Source organism: Pelodiscus sinensis, chromosome 21 (assembly GCF_049634645.1).
Source record: "Pelodiscus sinensis isolate JC-2024 chromosome 21, ASM4963464v1, whole genome shotgun sequence".
NCBI lineage: Eukaryota > Metazoa > Chordata > Testudines > Trionychidae > Pelodiscus > Pelodiscus sinensis.
In genome coordinates, this window is record NC_134731.1 from 2,807,194 (window position 1) to 2,825,313 (window position 18,120).

Genomic DNA, 18,120 nt, shown 5'->3' on the forward strand with positions numbered 1-18,120 from the left:
GTTGTCTTAAGCTACGTCTACATGTATGTGGAAGTTTGAGTGAAGATACACAACTCCAGCTATGGTGCTTGTGTAGCTCAAGTAGATATACCTTCACTTGAACTTTGGTGCTGTCCACACAGTGGGAGGTGGATGGGAGCACACCTGATTCAAGGAGTGCTACTGCTGACAGGCATCCTTCATGTTCAATTTTTGTGTCTACTGGACCAGCTCAATTCCCAACTCCAGAAGATGGGAAGTGAAGACCTGCACTAGTTTTGTGTGGAAGGGAAACTCTTATCTTTGCCTCTGTTCCCATTCAAACTTGATTCTTAAACTCTCTCTCAATTCTCTCGAACTGCTTGAATCTATATGAGCCCTAGTTTTTGCTTTGTTAAACCTCTGCCTACCTGCTGCTTCAGTTCTCTTAACTTAAATGCTATTCAGTGGTTTGAGAACCCCTAATATGCACACTAAATTCTATGTTACTCTGTTTATCTGCTGTGGAGCCAGGTGGGGTAGTTCCTGCAGTAAATCGCATGCAACCACCATGGAGAATGAAGTTACAGGCTCCCTGTTACTACAGCAGCACTAGCCTCTTAGGAATTGCAGAGCAGGGTGCAGTGCTGCTGTGCTGGCTGTTACAGCTGTATTGAACCTGCTGGTGCTCTAAGGCTGGCTGTACTGTAATAGTAGCTGGAGCCATTTGTCAGGGGTGGGACTCTGGAGTTAAATGCTGTATAAACACCAAGGAAGACTCCAAGCTGTTCACACCAACTTGGTTACAAAGCTATGGTGTCTCCTAATTGACAACTTTCCACACCTGCCTAATAGTTTAAATTCTCAGTCTGAAAGCATGTTCCCTGCTGTAGCTGTTGCACATTATATTGAACATACTCCAGGATACAAAGATCGTGGCTGCACTTACACAACAGATAGCATTTGTATTGGGCATAAAACACATGGGGGAGGGGGGCGAGGCGTGACAAACCTCTGGCCTTTTTCATACTTTTGTTCCTCTAAACAGGTAACTATTGTGTATGTTGTGAACTGATTCCGGGGCTTAGTGCCACATTCCCTGTTGATGGGCACCAGACACAAGAGCCATGGGCTTTTTTTTGTGTGGGTGTGGGTGTGCATGCCAGAGGCTACTATAGGCACAAAAGCAGCCTGTGTCGATGGCTGTTATTTTGAGTGTGACCATTCCACAGGACTCGATGCAAATTAACTGAATAGTTAAGAACTGCTTAGTTCTCAATAAGTGGAGCAACAGTTATGAAAATGGAGGTGCTGGGATGTAAAGTGAAAGTGATCTGCTCTCAGGCGCTTGGGGGAAGGGTGCAGCAATCCCTGACTTGCCCGTCAGGGAAGATGTTTGCATGGTGTGAGTGGACTGGGCTCACCCTAACACTGTTCCCAACTCTTGTGAGATTTGGTGTTGCTTGCAAAGACACAGCTCCTGGAGTGAGGTGAGGCTGGGCTTAAATGAAAGTGGCGCTCAGGCTGAGCACAGGCCTCAGCAGGCAAAAGACACCTTAGGCTCATTCCATGTCAAAGCCAAACAGCTGATTTTGGAACTTGCGGGTGGGTGGTTGGTGCCAGGGCCAGCCTTGGGGGAGCCTGGGGCAACTGCCCCCCAGTATCCCAGAGGCAGGTGGGGCAAACCACCCCCCTCCACGCCCTACTTCTGCTCTACCCCTTCCCCCGCCGAGTGGGGGGGGGATTGCTGGAGGCCAGGTCGCACCACTCACGAGGGCAGAGAGTGGTGCTGCCCCACTGCGCCTGGGCTCCCTGCAGGGCGGGAAGCAGCGCCCGCTGCCCGAGTGCATGCAGGAGGGGGGCGAGCCCTGCTCCCGCCCTGGGGCCAGGCTGGCGCTGGAGGCTGCTTTGGCCGGGCCCAGGGCTCGCACGTGGCCCGGCCCCTGGCAGGCTGGCGCGGAGCCCCCTGGAGCGCTGCAGGGGCGGCCGGCCTGGGAGCGGCACAGCCCCGCTAGGCCGGCGGGGGCCGCCAGGTGGCGATGCGCTGGGAGGCCTGGACATCCCGTCGGCCCCAGCGCCCGGGGCGACGCTCTGCCTTTGTGCTCGGTGGCCGGGGCTCGCGGGCAGCAGGCTGACGTTGGATAACAAACATGGCGGCGGGGAGCAGCAACTACTGGGAAGGTGAGGGGGGGGCCGTGGGGTCTGAGGGGGAGGGGTGGGACCGTGGGGCCCGATGGGATTGGGGGGGAGGGGTGGAGTCTGAGGGGGTTGGGGGGAGCCGTGGGGCCCATGGGGAGGGGTGGGCCCCGAGGAGGCTGGGGGAGCAGTGGGGGGGGGATGGGGGAGCCGTGGGGCCCATGGGGGAGGGGTGGGCCCCGAGGAGGCTGGGGGAGCAGTGGGGGGGGATGGGGGAGCCGTGGGGCCCATGGGGGAGGGGTGGGCCCCGAGGAGGCTGGGGGAGCAGTGGGGGGGGATGGGGGAGCCGTGGGGCCCATGGGGGAGGGGTGGGCCCCGAGGAGGCTGGGGGAGCAGTGGGGGGGGATGGGGGAGCCGTGGGGCCCATGGGGGAGGGGTGGGCCCCGAGGAGGCTGGGGGAGCAGTGGGGGGGGGATGGGGGAGCCGTGGGGCCCATGGGGGTGGGGGGAGCCCTGATGGGGGGGGATGGGGGAGCCGTGGGGCCCATGGGGGTGGGGGGAGCCCTGATGGGGGGATGGGGGAGCCGTGGGGCCCATGGGAGTGGGGGGAGCCCTGATGGGGAGGATGGGGGAGCCGTGGGGCCCATGAGGGAGGGGTGGGCCCCGAGGAGGTTGGGGGGAGCCGTGAGGAGGGGTAGGCCCCGAGGGGGCTGGGGGGAGCAGTGGGGGGGGGCTGGGGGAGCAGTGGGGGGGGGGCTGGGGGAGCAGTGGGCAGTTGGTTCTCAGGGAATTTAGCATGTGGTCTCTGGGGCGGTGTCCATAGGGGATCGGGATCCAGAAGCAGAGGCCTCGCCTTTGCTCAGGGACCTGTGTGGGTGAGGGAGGAGGTGTGACCTGGGGTCCCATTACCCGTCTAGCCTTGGGGGGTGTTTCTCACTGTATCATGGTTGGGAAGGGGATGCTGCCAGACACATGCATCTGGGGACTCAGGCTGGAGAAAAGACCCCACCCACCGTTAGCAGCGTGGGCTCATACAGCCTCTGGCCCTTGGCAGGGGGCTGCTTTAATTTTGTCAGACCTGGTTTGGAAAAGTTCACTCTTCCCAGCCACTGCGTAGGTCTGCCCTGCATTTTGTCCTGGGGTCGGGGAGCAAGGCAAAGGGTGCCAAAGTGGCTCAGTTTGCCAAGGATCCAAAGGGAGACGTTGGAACTTGACTGTTCCCCTATCTTGAATGTGCCTTGTGCCTCTTCAGGCCTTGAGAGCTTTGATAATACAGTACTGCCTATTTTTTTCAAAAGCACTGCACCGTGACAGTGTTAACAATGTAGAAATATGGCTGTGTGTTTGCTTTTCAGTTTGTGTGTGCTGTATTTCAGTGATCCCAGGACTATTGTACATATATACTGAAAAAAGGGGGGAAGAGTACTTTGCACTTATGTTAAAGGTCCTAAACAGATGGCCTGCAATGGTCAGGAATGATTTCCTTCTTCCATATGGTCTCTTTGCAACTATTTGTCACCTGGTCTGGCTGACTGCTTCCAAGAGACCTACAGAACTGCTAGTGCTTCTAGTGAGGCATCTTATACTTTCCTAACACAAATGCATTTTGCTAGCCCTAGCCCTGTCACAGGTTCTGTTAAGGTTTCCACTCGCTAACGCATCATTTTGATCAGCAAATTGCAAAGCTAAGTTTCATCTCTGCGAGGCAAGTGCTTCCCATCTCTTTGTACTGTGTGTTTTTAGATGAAAACTCAGTGTTGACTAGAGATGTGAATGTGTACATGGTTAACTGATGATCCTGTGCCCCCCTCCACATGGGTTACATGTTTACAAAAATAAATGCATTTTAACAATCCTAGTGTTGATCAATTTGCCAACAAAGTCCAAAATATTGGATAATATGGCTAACATGCTGGAAGGTTTCAGGGAATAAGGATAAGTTTATTTCTAGCAAATGTGAAGACCTATATCCAGGGAGAAGAAGTAGCACAAAATCACAATGAGAGAGAACCCAACAACTATTTGTGCCATATTAAATAAGTCTATTTCTATATTGTTGCTTTTACATCGTTACTTTGATTTCATCTTGTAGCCAGAGATCTGTGGTTGCTTTAAAGAAGAGGTGATTCAAGTTTTGGACGTAGGCATAGAAAGCATTCATGAAAGTATCTCTAAAATGGTCTGTGGTGTGAAAAAGTAGACATCTTATCTGTGTGTTACCAGCAATTGGTTAGGCTCAGTATGCAATATTTTGCGACCTTCTGCTAAAGGTGGCATACCAGCTTGAAGCAGCAGTCATCGGTCTGTCATATCCTATATTCCTATAACTGTGACCTATTTTCCAGGAACGATTGGGGAAAAAGTAATGTTAATGAAGACTCAGAGAGGAACTGTAACATTTTGGTTTTGAAAATGTGTACTGATCTGTGTGTTAAAATAGTAAAAGAGAGTATATTACTAAGATATTTGGGGGGAAATATCTTCCTGTCCGGGCAGGGGGGGCACGACGTGTAAAGACTTAGATGTTGCAAAAACAAGTATACAACTACAAACTGGTCAAATTTTGGCCCAGTCAGTCTGATGTTTTCTCTCTTAACAGTGTGACTAGCATTTAAAGACAATGTGAGGCCTATTGCACTCCAGAAGATAATTGATCTGAGATTTACTGGAGGAGAGGAACTGATAATCTTTGGGTGGAGATTTTCAAAGATGCCAGTGGGATTTAGGAGCATTTGAGGCAGTGAGAATTATGTGCCTGAATTCCTTGGAGAAGTTTGTCACTAGGATTTTCTAGTTTTCTTTTCCCTGAAACTTTATAGTTTCTAACTTTCCCTAACTGACCTTGTCTTGTGTGAAGATGAGACTGCATTGTGTGACAATCATAGATGCTATTAATGGAGGCAACCATTTAGGTCATGAGTCAGATCCTGGGATGTTGCTTTATATTGATTAATACTAATAACACTGGAACCATATAAACCACAGCAGAAGACACAGTCCCTGACTCACAAGGCTTAAAAATCTATACTTTGAGTCTTCCAGTGCTTTGTTCAGTCCAGCTCTAAATGACCAAAGGGCTTCCCCATGCTGGCCAAGTCTCTGGAACACTGTCTGATCAGCAGTGATGGAACAGCTGTTACTTCTGTCTTTTCCTGACTTGCACATAAACCTAGATGTTCAGTCTTCTTTGCAATAGATCTTGCTCAACTTCTTACATTTAAGAATGTAGCCTCATGCTCTGACTTTCTCTCCTTTGTTATGCACCGAAAATGATCTGTTGTAAAAATCAAAACCCAAATATAGTGGATTGTAAAGGGGACTTGTTAACCTCTAACATTTGTCGTTCCATTATTGTTCAGATCTCAGGAAACAGGCCAGACAGCTGGAGAATGAGCTAGATTTGAAGTTGGTGTCATTCAGCAAACTGTGCACGAGCTACAGTCACAGCAGCACCCGAGAGGGAAGACGCGACAGGTATAGGTACTAACAAACTTTTTACTGTTTTTTTTAAAGTCTGCTTTAAATATCGTTGATTCATTCAATTTACTACTTCGCTATTTGCTGATTAGTTTTTCAAGTAGGTCATTAGGGCAATGAAGCATCATTAGTATGATACAATTCCTCTTAATGATTTACATTTAACCTTTAGTTTATGATCATCTGTGGATGTGGTGTGTCCTTGTGTGTGACAGAACAACTGGCTGCACTGTCTGTTTTAAGTTATATATTCACTTAGAAAATACTTTGCAGTGTTAAAAGGACTTCAGCGGCCAGAAAGCACTTTAGATACTGATGAATTTGGCCTCATTCATCCGCATGTGGGCTGCCTATCATTATGCTCCCCATTGTAAAGATGAGAAAACTGAGGCACAGAGCTGTTGTGATTTGTCCAGGGTTGCACAGTGAATACGTGGCAGAGCTGGGATGAGGATGCGGATTCTGACTCTGAGCTCTCCATTCTAACCAATAAGGTACAGCTGCTAGTTTCAAGTTTTCTTCCAGGATTATTAGTCAGAACGTCTTTTCTTAAATAAGCCTTTTACCAAAAGAGTGAATAAATGTTCTTTGTCTGCTTGTGCCAGATTGACATGCATTCCTCAGTCAAATATAGTTGTTTTACGTCTCTCCACCTTGACCAGACTCTTTCTTTTTGATCTGTCAAGTAAGTAACATTACTGACATAAGTGGCACCTGTGCACATGCAGCCTTCTTCCTGTCAGTCACGGTGTGTTTATTATCAGTCTCTTGCAGGGGGAATCATTCTGGAACTCAGTTGAGAGAGAGAGAGAGAATCATCCTTCAAACCCACCCTGAAGCTCCCTTCTACTGGGGTGTCTAGAAAACATTCAACAATGTCTAGCATCCCGTGTACCCTCTGCTTTTACTCTGAACATGACTGTGTCACTGTCACCTGTTCCTTTGTCCTCCACTCTTCCTTGGTTAGAAGTTAAGACTGGCTCTCTGGGGCATGGAATGTGTGTGGGATCATAGGTAGCACCCAGCACAATGGGGCCTCGCTCCTGGCGGAAATCTGTCAGTGTTTCTGCAATACAGATGATAGTGTGTAAGACACCTAAATGGCAGTGACCCAGCTTGATTGCCAGGCATTAGTTAATTTTGTTCTCATTTTCTCTTCACCTTCTCCCAATCTGCAGAAACAAAGCTTGGTGGCTCTTAGTCTAATTGTCTTTTCCCCCCTTCCCAGTAAGCGTTAATTGATTGCAATCCTAACCCTGAAAGCGTCATTCCTTCTCTCAGGCACAACAGTTCTTTCCCTCTCTGTTTCAAAGAGAGGATACCAACGTGGTGTCTAAATGTATCGTCAGATTGAAAGGGTCTCCTCTTCAGTGAACAGAGGAAGCCCAGGAGCAGCGAATGCCAGGAGTGACTACTCCCTTCCTGAATCAGGCCTGCTGCCCCTTCCTCCATCTCTCTATCTCGTGTTCCTGGAATTGTATTGTGCAGTGTTTGTATAACCTGGATATTCCACTGACTTCTCCCTTCTAGAGAGAATAATGGGCTTAGAAAAGGCATTCGTTTTCTTTCCTCTTCCTAGTCCAGTAATTGCAGGTCACCAAAGCACAGAAGATTGTCTTCAGAAGATGTACGCTGTTATCTTACAGCAGGGTGGATTTCTTTCTCCAGTGTTCTTGAAGTGCCTTCCAAATTTCTACACCATCAACAATACAGCAGTAATTTCCCTGAAGTTTGTCGAAGGCTATGGATAATATGTTTCAGTATACTGAGCATATCCGCAACATTCCTGTTTAGTTCAGTGTTAGATACTTTGGATGAGATACCTCTAACTATTTAATCACAGGTTTCTTCACACAGTTTTATGAGACTAGGCCCGTGCTTAATAAATTGTTCAAAATGACCACAGAATTCCATTGAATATTTTGAGGGAGAATTAGTTTGACTCCTCCTGCTCTCTTCAGTGAAGCCAAAGCAAAATGGCTGTTGCAGAAATATTTAGTGACTTCAACAACGTTTTCTTTTGTGCTTGGCAAAGGTGTACGCGAGTGGCTAAAAGATGTATTGAAGGGGCACTGCAGCCAGATGTGAGTAAGGCGCATCCTTCTGCGTGTTCTGAGTACCTTCTCATCTTTGCCCTGTTTGCAGCATTGTCTGAGACAGAACGGTGCATGTGGCAGTTGATTTTTTGTTCACAGTTTGTTACAGTGTTCACTGCCATTTCTCTTAAATAATTTGTTGGGTGGCGTTTCCCAATGTGGACATTGCTTCTGAAAGAGATGCAACCCCATCTTCGAGTATCACGCAGGCATATGACTGGATCATTGTGTACATTGCTCCACCCATCGAGGCTTAAACAGTATTTCTTACAGACTGTTCAAGTTCCTTTTCATATGCTGTATCTAGCAACCTTCCATCAATGTCTGCTCTCCCAGGTGGAGCATAACCTGGTTGTAAGGACTTGTTAACAATGCAAAAAGGAGAATGTGGCAAAAATGAACCAAGCAATTTTTTCATCTGTGGTGTCTTGTTCGTATTTCCTGGTCCTGACTACAAACCCATCCATGGTGGTGGTTTCACTGAATGATTGAAATCTTTTGCTTCCTACTGATATTTTGTTGTCTGAAATATGTTTCGTTGCAGCACTGCTGCCAAAAATACCAATGGATAACTGTGAATGTATTGCAGAAAGACAGTTCAAGTCTTTACACTTCGATGGGATCTTGAAAGTAGGAATAAGAGATCCTCCGGAAAAGGGCTTTATTCTGGAGGATCGCGCCAGTCTAGACGTTTTTTTTCCGTCTTTTCCCCAAGCCGGAAAAAAAGCGGTGGACATGTTTATTTAAATCCGCGGGGGATATTTAAATCCCCCGCGGATTTCCCTATCCTGACTTACCTGATTTGCATCCCTTTTCCGGAAATTGTGGCCAGTGTAGACGTACCCGTACAGAACGGGGTTCCCTTGGAAAAGCTGAGTTATGCTAAAGTAAAATACAGAATATGGTCTGTGGCATGATGTTCCAAAATAAGGGGCATGTATCATCTAATATGAAATAAGAAAATGACAGTGGCAACTCTAGATTTCTCTTACTGCAGCATTTTGTACTGTAGATTTTAGTAATGTGATCGATTCTAAACCTAGTTAACTAATTAAGCCATAAGGATTAGATAAGCTAAACTTTTTTTTCTAGCAACATCCAACATAGCAAACAGCTTGGGAATTTACTTGTCAAATCACTCTTATACTAAAAGGCATAGAGAGAGTCTTGAAGTCTGATGCATTGCAAAGTGAATAATTAAAGTTACTAACCAGTTGACCAGCTCAGCCATATACACATCTGTATCCACATCATGTTCTCCCGATAAACAGTTTTCCTTATGATGTTTCGTTCTTGCAAGTAGGCCCTGAATCTTCTGCTTACCCTTGACATGTTTTCCTTTTTTATCCAGGGAATTAATTTCTTCAAAATATTTCCAGAAAGGGTCTCTCTTGCACCTGGAAGCCATGACAGTTTTTCTGTGGCAAAAGTGCGGGGAAATATAGGAAGCTGTGTGTGCGTATCGAATAATATCATCCCTTTTTCTTTCCAGTCCACTCCACTGTTCCTTTTTATGCTGCCTCTGTCCTTTCCAATATATTCTCTCTGTCTTTAAGACAATGTCTTAACTAACTCCTCTGCCGTGCTTGGCCAAAATCCATCACTGCATGAGCATAGAACAAAAACGATCCTGTCTAGGTTGTGTCTTTCTTTGCACATGGCACTTTTTAATCTCCTGAGAGAGAGAAATTGAAAGCCCAGAACATTTAAGAAGCAAGAGCTAGTCGTTTAGGCGGGACAGACTGGAGCCATTAATTTATTTTCATAAGACTGTAAGTGTACATGTTGCAAGTTTGTGATCAGATTTAATTGTAACTGCTATATTTAAATGAGAAGCTTAGTATTTTATTGATGATTTTAAAACATAAAAAATCTAATATAGTAAAAAGTTCAGTTTATTTTAAATCATTGATTTTAATCCACTCTGTCTTACAGGTGTGGGTCTGTTGTGTGTTCACGCCTATCCCCTTACTTGTGTGATTTTTTTTTCCCTGTGTAATTTTTAATTTCTTTGACAAAAATAGGGGACATGGACTGTATAGAAAATAGATTTTATCCCAATTTTTCTGTGGCCTGTTGTTCTTGTGTAAAATGTATCTGTAGGAGCCCATTATTGTTAACGTACATTTGCATAATTATAACGTTTGAAACCTGCTTTCCTGCTAAAATGGAGTCATAAAGAACAGTGTAGGAAAGAAACATTATTATTCAGTATGTACAGTAAAAGCTGCGGGGACAAGCTGCTGAGCTGGAATTCATATGCAAATTTCACACCCTGCGCCAAGGTCTAACTAGACACCTGGAGAGGTTCTTGCATAACAATAGGTAATTTCCCATTCGCGTATTCTCACCTCCTCACTGTTGGAGATGAGCCACATCCATTCTGATTTAATTAGCACTGATGTTACAGTCCCAGCTCTGTATCCTTTTTTTTTTCCTGGCTTTCGTTCTTGTTCTCTTTGGCATCTGAGGAAGTGAGTTGTAGTTCATGAAAGCTAAGCTCTAATACCCTAACAAACGTGTTAGTCTGCAGAGTGCCACCTGACTCAGATTCCTTGGTTTTGTCTGGTTTTGTGTGTGTTTGTTTTTTAAGTAAAAGCCGTGTTACCTGACTCCATATTGACTGGACAATTCTATAAATAGGCATCTGTAATCTTCAGAGAAAGTCCAGTTCATGATGCAGTTAGTGCGGAGCCAGCAGGCTCCCTGCCTGGTGCCGAGTGGCTCCCCAGAAGTGGCAATGTGTCCCTGCTGCTCTTAGGTGGAGGAATGACCAGAAGGGGTTCGAGGTAGGGGCTAAGAGATGGGTCACATGAAGGTGTGTAGGATGTGGGATATGGGAAATGGGAGTAGTTTTGGGGTGCCAGATCCAGAGTTTGCTCACCTCAGTCAACTCCCACAAGCAGTGATGTGTCCCTGCTTCTACCAGCAGAGGTATGGCTAGGTGACTCTCTATGCTGGCTCCACCCCACCCCAGGAACCGGGGCCAATGGGCGCTGCAGAATCCGTGCCCAGAGCTATCTAGCCGTGCCCTGCCTGGAGCAGCAGAGACATGTTGTGGCTTGCAAGAAGAAGTCTGAAATGAGCAACCCCCGATCTGGCACCCTAAAACCTGTCCCATGACCCAACTCACTGCACCAAGCCCCTTCCACACTCCATCCCCAAGCCCATGCCTGGCACTCCCTCCTGCACCCCCAGTCCAAAGCCCCTCGTCCACATCCAAACTCCCTCCCTTCTAGTTAATGGGAATTTTTCCTTTCCAGCACCTCCCATTTTCCTAACATGCCAGATAAGAAAACTTTTACTGTTATGTTTTCTGACCACCTGTGCAGTGCCAAACATTAGCTTCTAGAGAGAAGTAAGACCATGTGTGTCTACACTAGCACTTACACTGGCAAAACTTATGTCTCTTGTGAGTGTAAAGAAACACCACCCTGAGCAATGTAGATTTTGCCAGCATAAGCGCTTGTGTGCATAGAGCTGTGTTGGCCACAGAGCCTCTCCTGCCAACATCGCTACCACCGCCTGTTGAGCTGGTTTCATTATATTGACAGGAGAGCTCTCTCCCATCAGCACCACAGCTGTATCAGGAGAGCTCTGCTGCTGGAAGTTTGTAGGTGTTGACATTTAGACCAGGGATACTCAACTCTGGAAGCCCCAGGGGCCACAGTGATACTCTCAGCACATGCGAAGGGCCGCAACTTAAGTGTGGTTGCATGTACAGTACATGCAGATATATATGCAATAGCTTCTTTCACACCAGTGGGGATCAATACAAAGTTTAAGGCAAGACTACACAACATGCAGGCCCCATTTAAGTCAGTTCCGCCGATATTAATAAAATGCAATATTTACCTGATTTCCACCCATATGACAGCACTTTTAATGAGCAATGACAATCCAGGAATGTAACTATTAAAACACATATCAACAGAAGACTACTTTTTTGTTTTGGCTTCCACCTGCCGGCTGCATGTTGAGCCCCATGTAAACCCAAGCCATACCGCGGGCCGCAAGCAAACAGGCTGTGGGCCACTGTTGAGTAGCCCTGATTTAGACTATTTGAGGGGTATGTAGCTCATAGCATTTAACTGAGGGATTGGACTAATGAGGCACTTGATACGGGGAAAATGCATAGGGGTGGGTTTTTTTCTAAATGGCATTTATGACTTTAGGAAACCTATTTAGAAAATTGCCTTTGTGCTTATGCCTGGTATAGATGCCTTGTGTTCCCATTGTCACAAAAGGATGTTGTGCCATTCAAGTAACTACTGCTGCTCTTTTCCTCGTAGTTCGGACACAACTCCTCTCTTAAATGGATCGAGCCAAGACAGAATGTTTGAGACCATGGCGGTGGAGATCGAACAACTTCTGGGCAGGGTAAATAGAACTTTGAAGACCTTAATACACACAATGTTTTTGCATGGGTGCAGACCACGCGCTTGATGACACAAGATTGCCATATACCTCCATTAAACAAAACAAGATGTTTTGTAACACTGGTAACCATGGTCGCTAGATACCTCCTTGAAAACATGTTAACCAGCGTTGGCCTTCCTTTATGGAAAAGTGTCCCTTTGTATTTTTTTCTGTAGCTTACTGGAATAAATGACAAAATGGCAGAGTACACCAACAGCGCGGGAGTGCCATCCCTGAATGCAGCCCTGATGCACACATTACAGCGTCACAGAGACATATTGCAGGTAAGTCATGCACACCACACTCATTACTTGTTCTTACACTATGTCTTCATTGTAAAAGTACTTGGGATTGATACTTACTGGTATAACCTACAAGAATATTTGTGTGTAAAAATTAAAAAAAGAAACACTCAAACAACCCAAAAATGTTGCTTGGCAGAGAGAAGTTTGAGGGACGCGAGATCACTGAAAAGTGAATGCTTCCAGTTTTTAGTTGTGCCCGAGCATAGCAGGTTAAGGTGTCTGATGGAAAAGACGTCTTTGTCTATCTTGGTGTCAGGGGAAGGATATAAAAAAGGGACCCTAATAACCAACAGGAAATAATCTCACCGGCAACTGCTATGTTTGTGCACACTGTGTGGGTAGAATTTTAAAATAATTTCTGTCTTAAAAGGGTCATCTTTATAACATTTATCTTCTTGCTTCTTTATAGATGTTGAAATAATATAATGAAGCTATGTTGGGGCTGTATTGTACATTTTTCATGCTTGGGTTTATTTTACTCTATTTTTTGTTAGTCCAGTAGTTTCAAAAACATAATCGCAGTTGGGGTTCTCAGATGAAGAAAAGGCTATCCCAAGGAAGCTATTAAAAAAACCAATTGAAAGCTACATCTATATAAGCAAACTTTATTTCAAAGGTTTCACATGCAGCTAAAATTAATGAGCAAAAAAAATGACTTTCTTTTAGGTCCCCAGGGATCTATACAGTTTCCCTAACTTGGTAGCTACATGGTCTTGATGTAAAATTATTTGGGGATGTTTCAAAGTTTCTCAGTATTTGAATGCATTTTTTTCTTCACCAGCTTCCTAGATGTCTCGCAGAGAATGCAAGACTTCTGTACAAACTGACATCCTATTTCATTTGATGTTGATTTTTTTTAGAGAGAATTTCACTGTAGTATTCGGCGTGACCTTTGCTGAGAGGTGAAAAATGAAATTTGCATTAAAAATAGTTGTCAAAAAGATACTCATTTAAGATCCCCTTTCATACTGTTGCCTTAAACATCAAGAACAACTCCCAAAACAAAAAGTACTTTGTGTAGTGCAATAAGGCATTGTCATTTATGAAGTCTTGTAATTGAATTGTTGATACATTTCTTACTGAGAGATTTAAATATTATTAACCTCAGCAAACTAACTCTGTGTCTAAAGACATCGAGGATAGCTCTGTATAGCAGCTGGGAGATGTAATTCTCATTTTGGATGGACAAACAGCTAGTTCTTCTCAAGTGAGTGCACTAAAAATGGAGGTGTTGGCCGTTGTGACCCAGGCCCCTTCTTGGGCTAGCTGCCTGGGTACACTCCTGTCTGACCCCTGTATACCTACTCAGGCAACTGTCCCTGGCTGCCATCCATGCTGCTACAGATACATTTACTGTGCTGACTTGAGAAGAGCTAGCACATGTACATCTACTTGAGATGACACCTCCCAGCTGCAGGGTAAAGGTGTGAATTTACAGGTTTAAAACAAATGAAGGGACATATGTCACACAATGCAAAGTCAACCTGTGGAACTCATTGCCAGGGGATGTGTGTTGTGAGGGTCCAAAGTATAACTGGGTTCATAAAGAATTAAGATCCGTTCATGGATAATAGGTTCATCAGTTGCTGCTCACCAAGAAGGTCAGGGACACAACCCCATGCTCTGGATGTCCCTAAATCTGTGACTGCCACAGGCTGGAACTGGAGGTTAGGAGCAGCCGCTTAATAATTGCTCTGCTTTGTTCTTTCCCTCTGAAGCTTCTGCATTGGCTACTGTTGGAAGACAGGACACGGGGCGAAATGGACTATTGGTCTGGTCCAGTGTAGCCATTCTTATTTTATCTGAAAACAAGAGGAGGGAGTTACAGTAATGTTCTAGTATAACCTTTGCCATTGTGATCATTAGTAAGCAACTATTCTAATGTAGTTGAAGTAATACAATTTTCAGGCCCATTTTCCATTTTTTACTAACCTTTTTATTGGCTAGTTTTCTGTCCACATGCCTGAGAGTCAGATCTTGGTTGGCAGAGTACTGTCATGACAAGGTCTAGTGAAACTGAAACACTTGTTTTGTTACAGGATTACACACACGAATTCCATAAAACCAAAACCAACTTTCTGGCAATACGGGAAAGGGAAAATCTCTTGGGATCAGTACGGAAAGATATCGAGTAAGTCTGACTGTACAGAGTCGCCACCAACTTGCAGCATATTTCTTTGAACCACTAACCAGTTTTCTCAGACATTTTGCATGATTTTTTTTAAAGCGCTTCTTTCTGAGGTGGCTAATTTCAAATACATTATTGGGCATATTATGAGACTGTACATTGAAATTAAATCTATGATAGCAAAATGTTCTAGGTCTAAAAATACTCCTGCCTCTCCTTTCCGGAAGGGTAGCATGTGTGTTTCCCTACATCAAATGAATTACTAGATGTTTACAGGGGAGTCAAAAGCTTCCAATATAAAGTGAGGGGAAAAAAACTATTATTCTGATTGGAGCAACTGTCATAAGTTTTAGGTTGAAGTAATGAGTTGTTTCAGTCAGATCTGGCTGTTTGTCTCAGAGTTCACCAGCAGCTTGTTGTCATGATTACTGGCTTTTAAAAGATGCAGATTGCATTTGAGAATTGAGCTGTTTAGCATAATTGTTAGATATATTTAACAACTGCGGATGTTCTCTTTCTTAACTCAGAAATCAGCATATAAAGACTCCATGAGGCAAAAGTTAATCCAGGGTGGGAAACCTCTGGCCTGCAGGCCAGGTCCGGTCCCAGACTTCATTTGATCTGGCCTGCAGCGAGTCTCCATGTTGTGGGCCAGAAGCCCAAGTGCTGGTACTGCAGATCTGTTCCCGCTACAGGCAGGGCTGGATTAAGAAAGGAGGTTTAGTGCCTGCAGCCCGAGGCTAAGGGAGGCCAGCCCCACAAAAAGATCTCCAGTCCACCAAAAGTCCAGATGTTTTTGGTAAGGCCCCCTTAACTCGGGGCCCTTGTGTGTAGCCACTAAAGTTCCTGTGCATTATCCAGCTGTGCCTGGAGGGGAGACAGCTTTGCGTGCTGCCATTTCCCCTGCAGGGCTGGAGCCATGTCACCACTAGTGCCAGGGGAAGCTCTGTCCCCAGGCTGCCCACACCTGCAGGCACTGCCCCTCTAGTTCTCATTGGCCAGGACATGGCCTCTGTTCCATAGTTCTAATTCTAGAAATCTCTGCTTAAAAATACAGGGTCCTCTAATCTGTAGGAGTACTTTTTCTATATTCCTCACCTTGAGTTGGGTGTCTTTGACAACACAAACCTCACAACCATTTTATCTTCACATGAAGGGATTGCAGAAGGAGCATTTCTTGCTTTTAGGAGCAAAGATTGTGTTTTCATGTGAACCTCCCTGCAGCAGTAAACCGTAACCATACACAATCAGACCTGTGTTCAAAGACAGGCCACATGCGGCTTCCATTGAAGTCAAGTGGCAAAAATCTCTTGGATTAAGACTGGATATGTGAATTTGGATGTTTACTTTTCTTTCTACAACCCCTTCATGAACCTCTCTGAAACACCAGCAGAGGGCACCAGTGTACATTTCAGAATGTTTCCCTCAGGGAAGGAGAAATTAGAACAGGCTTTTGAATGGGAAAATAACAAATGCTTTTCCGAGAGATGTTGTTTTGAGCCTAGGTGAAACTGGGAGAAGCTGCATATACTGATTAAGTTAAGGTTGGGTTCCATTTTGCACTTGGAAAATTTAATACATTTAAGGTAGGATAAAAGATAGACTAAACCATATAAAAGGAATTTATCAATATTTTAATGACACTGGCTGCTGTCAGGAAACAGGATACCGGGCTAGGTGGACCTTTGGTCAGACCCGATATGGTCATTATTATATTCTTATGTTCCATTTAGTTATGTAGGAATAACCGGCTTTAACATTCAAGCAGATAAGTAAATGCTGCCTCATGAAAAGTATTTCTGGCAAAAAAAAAAATGCATTTTCTTTTTGAAATCTAAGGTCATATAAAAGTGGGTCCGGTGTGAACAACAGAAGAACGGAGCTGTTCCTGAAAGAACATGAACACCTTCGAAAGTAGGTTTTCGTAAATATGCGCTTGAACTATGCATGTTCTCCTATGGTAAAAGAATAAGAACAGCATCTGCAGTTATAGTGCCTACGACAAAGATTACAGGAGCTTTTTAATCCTCATGCTTCAGAACATAAACACCAAACACAGTTGGAGTCAGGAGAAAATCTCCTTCATAACATTCTGCAAGGTAGTAGGCCATGATGGGGTTCAATATTTTCCACTTCACCATCCAGCATTGGATACCACTGGACACAACATGGTAGGCTAAGTAGCCTGTACTGCTATGGCAGTTTCCTTGTGCCTACATGTTTCATGGCTGAAACTGCTAATTAAAGACCATATGGAAGAATTGTCTCAGGGCAGCAAATGAATGTGTTTTGTGTTCTGAACACTTCTGTGCCTTGGCACTGAAGTCGATTTTACAGCTACTATATATAGGTGTATCCAGTTCAGTTGTGCTTTAATTGGAGGAATCCTTCCCTGTGTAATTAGAAGCATATTTTAATTGAAATGGTTTGTTTGATGGTTATTTTTAGTTGTTTCTTCTTAGATTTCCTCAAAATAATGATGGGTTTATAATCCTATGGAGTTTTTTGCTGATAAAGTGTTGACTAGAAGATTTTTAAACAAACAAGACTTACTCAAACCAGACTGAAATACATTAGTGACTGGGTATAATGAATAAAGTTAACCCCATAATGTACATTACATGAGAAATAACGCAGGGTAGGGATGTAAAGGTGTAGTTGATTAACCGATTAGCAAAAACGTATAGGTTAATGCTATAGACTACACGCATTCTCCCCCCCCCCCCCTTCCCCCACTTGCCAATAAATTTTTTAACAGACTGGCCAGCAGCCCAGCTCAGTCCTGGCTTGTGACGGGTTTGGTACCTACCCCGGCTGCGACTCTGCATTTAAAGCATATTCGGAGCCGGGTGGGCAGGCAGCCCGGCTCAGTTCTGGCTAGTGCTAGGTCAGGGAGCTCAGGCCATCCCATAGCACTGCCTCTTTATCACAGGCAGCAGCACAGGGTGACAAACAGCCATCCACAAGGGCGGGGGGGGGCTGTTTTTTAAACCGACTCCTTTTGTGGACCAGCTCCCACCTGGCACCCCACACTGCTGTGTCTGATACAGAGGCAGCAGTGTGGAGAGGCAGGCGTCTTCTCAGGAGTGAGGCCGGAGCACGCTGGCTGCCAGCCCTGCCCCCAGAGACTATAGAATAGTCGACTAACCCATAAGAATTCATGAGGTTTCTCAACTATTCAGTTTACCGATATTTAACATCCCTAGCGCAGGGTACTAGATAGTACTCTGAGGTCATGTATAAACATTTCTTTGCCACCAACAGTATCAGATTATTCTGTCAGACGTGCTTATGGATATTTTGCAGTTCAATATGTTTTTGTTGCTGTCTGTGTGCCGCTTGTTACTCTGTGATTTTTATTGAAAACATTTTTAAAACAGTCTTTTTGTACTAGCAACAGCATATGCCTGTCTGATAGGGTGAAAGTGCAGCCATCTTTGTAGTTGGGATGTAAAATCCCATTTAATTCACATATTGTTTGACCGGTTAACTGATTACAGGGATGAGTGTGGAGAGCCACTCCAGCCCAGCTGAAGTGTCCCTGCCACCACCACCACTGGGCTAGCGCACAGCCCCCCTCCCTAGCCAGAGCAGTCCCTGCC

At 45.1% G+C, this 18,120-nt stretch overlaps 1 protein-coding gene across 3 annotated transcripts in view; it reads left to right on the top strand.

Annotated features, from left to right (window-relative positions):
- The first annotated feature begins 1,982 nt into the window (after nucleotides 1-1,982).
- Nucleotides 1,983-18,120, top strand: part of GOSR1 (golgi SNAP receptor complex member 1) — a 61,502-nt gene continuing 45,364 nt past the window's right edge. Inside the window, exons 1-6 of one of the 3 annotated variants that reach the window (XM_075904624.1) lie at nucleotides 1,983-2,139; nucleotides 5,453-5,567; nucleotides 11,959-12,046; nucleotides 12,262-12,369; nucleotides 14,430-14,521; nucleotides 16,358-16,432. In XM_075904624.1, the coding sequence (XP_075760739.1) occupies nucleotides 2,109-2,139; nucleotides 5,453-5,567; nucleotides 11,959-12,046; nucleotides 12,262-12,369; nucleotides 14,430-14,521; nucleotides 16,358-16,432 (509 nt within the window). In that variant the 5' untranslated portion in view covers nucleotides 1,983-2,108. Of the gene's footprint in view, nucleotides 2,140-5,452; nucleotides 5,574-11,958; nucleotides 12,047-12,261; nucleotides 12,370-14,429; nucleotides 14,522-16,357; nucleotides 16,433-18,120 lie in introns of all 3 variants that reach the window. The other 2 variants (XM_075904623.1, XM_075904625.1) reach the window with 2 other exon arrangements.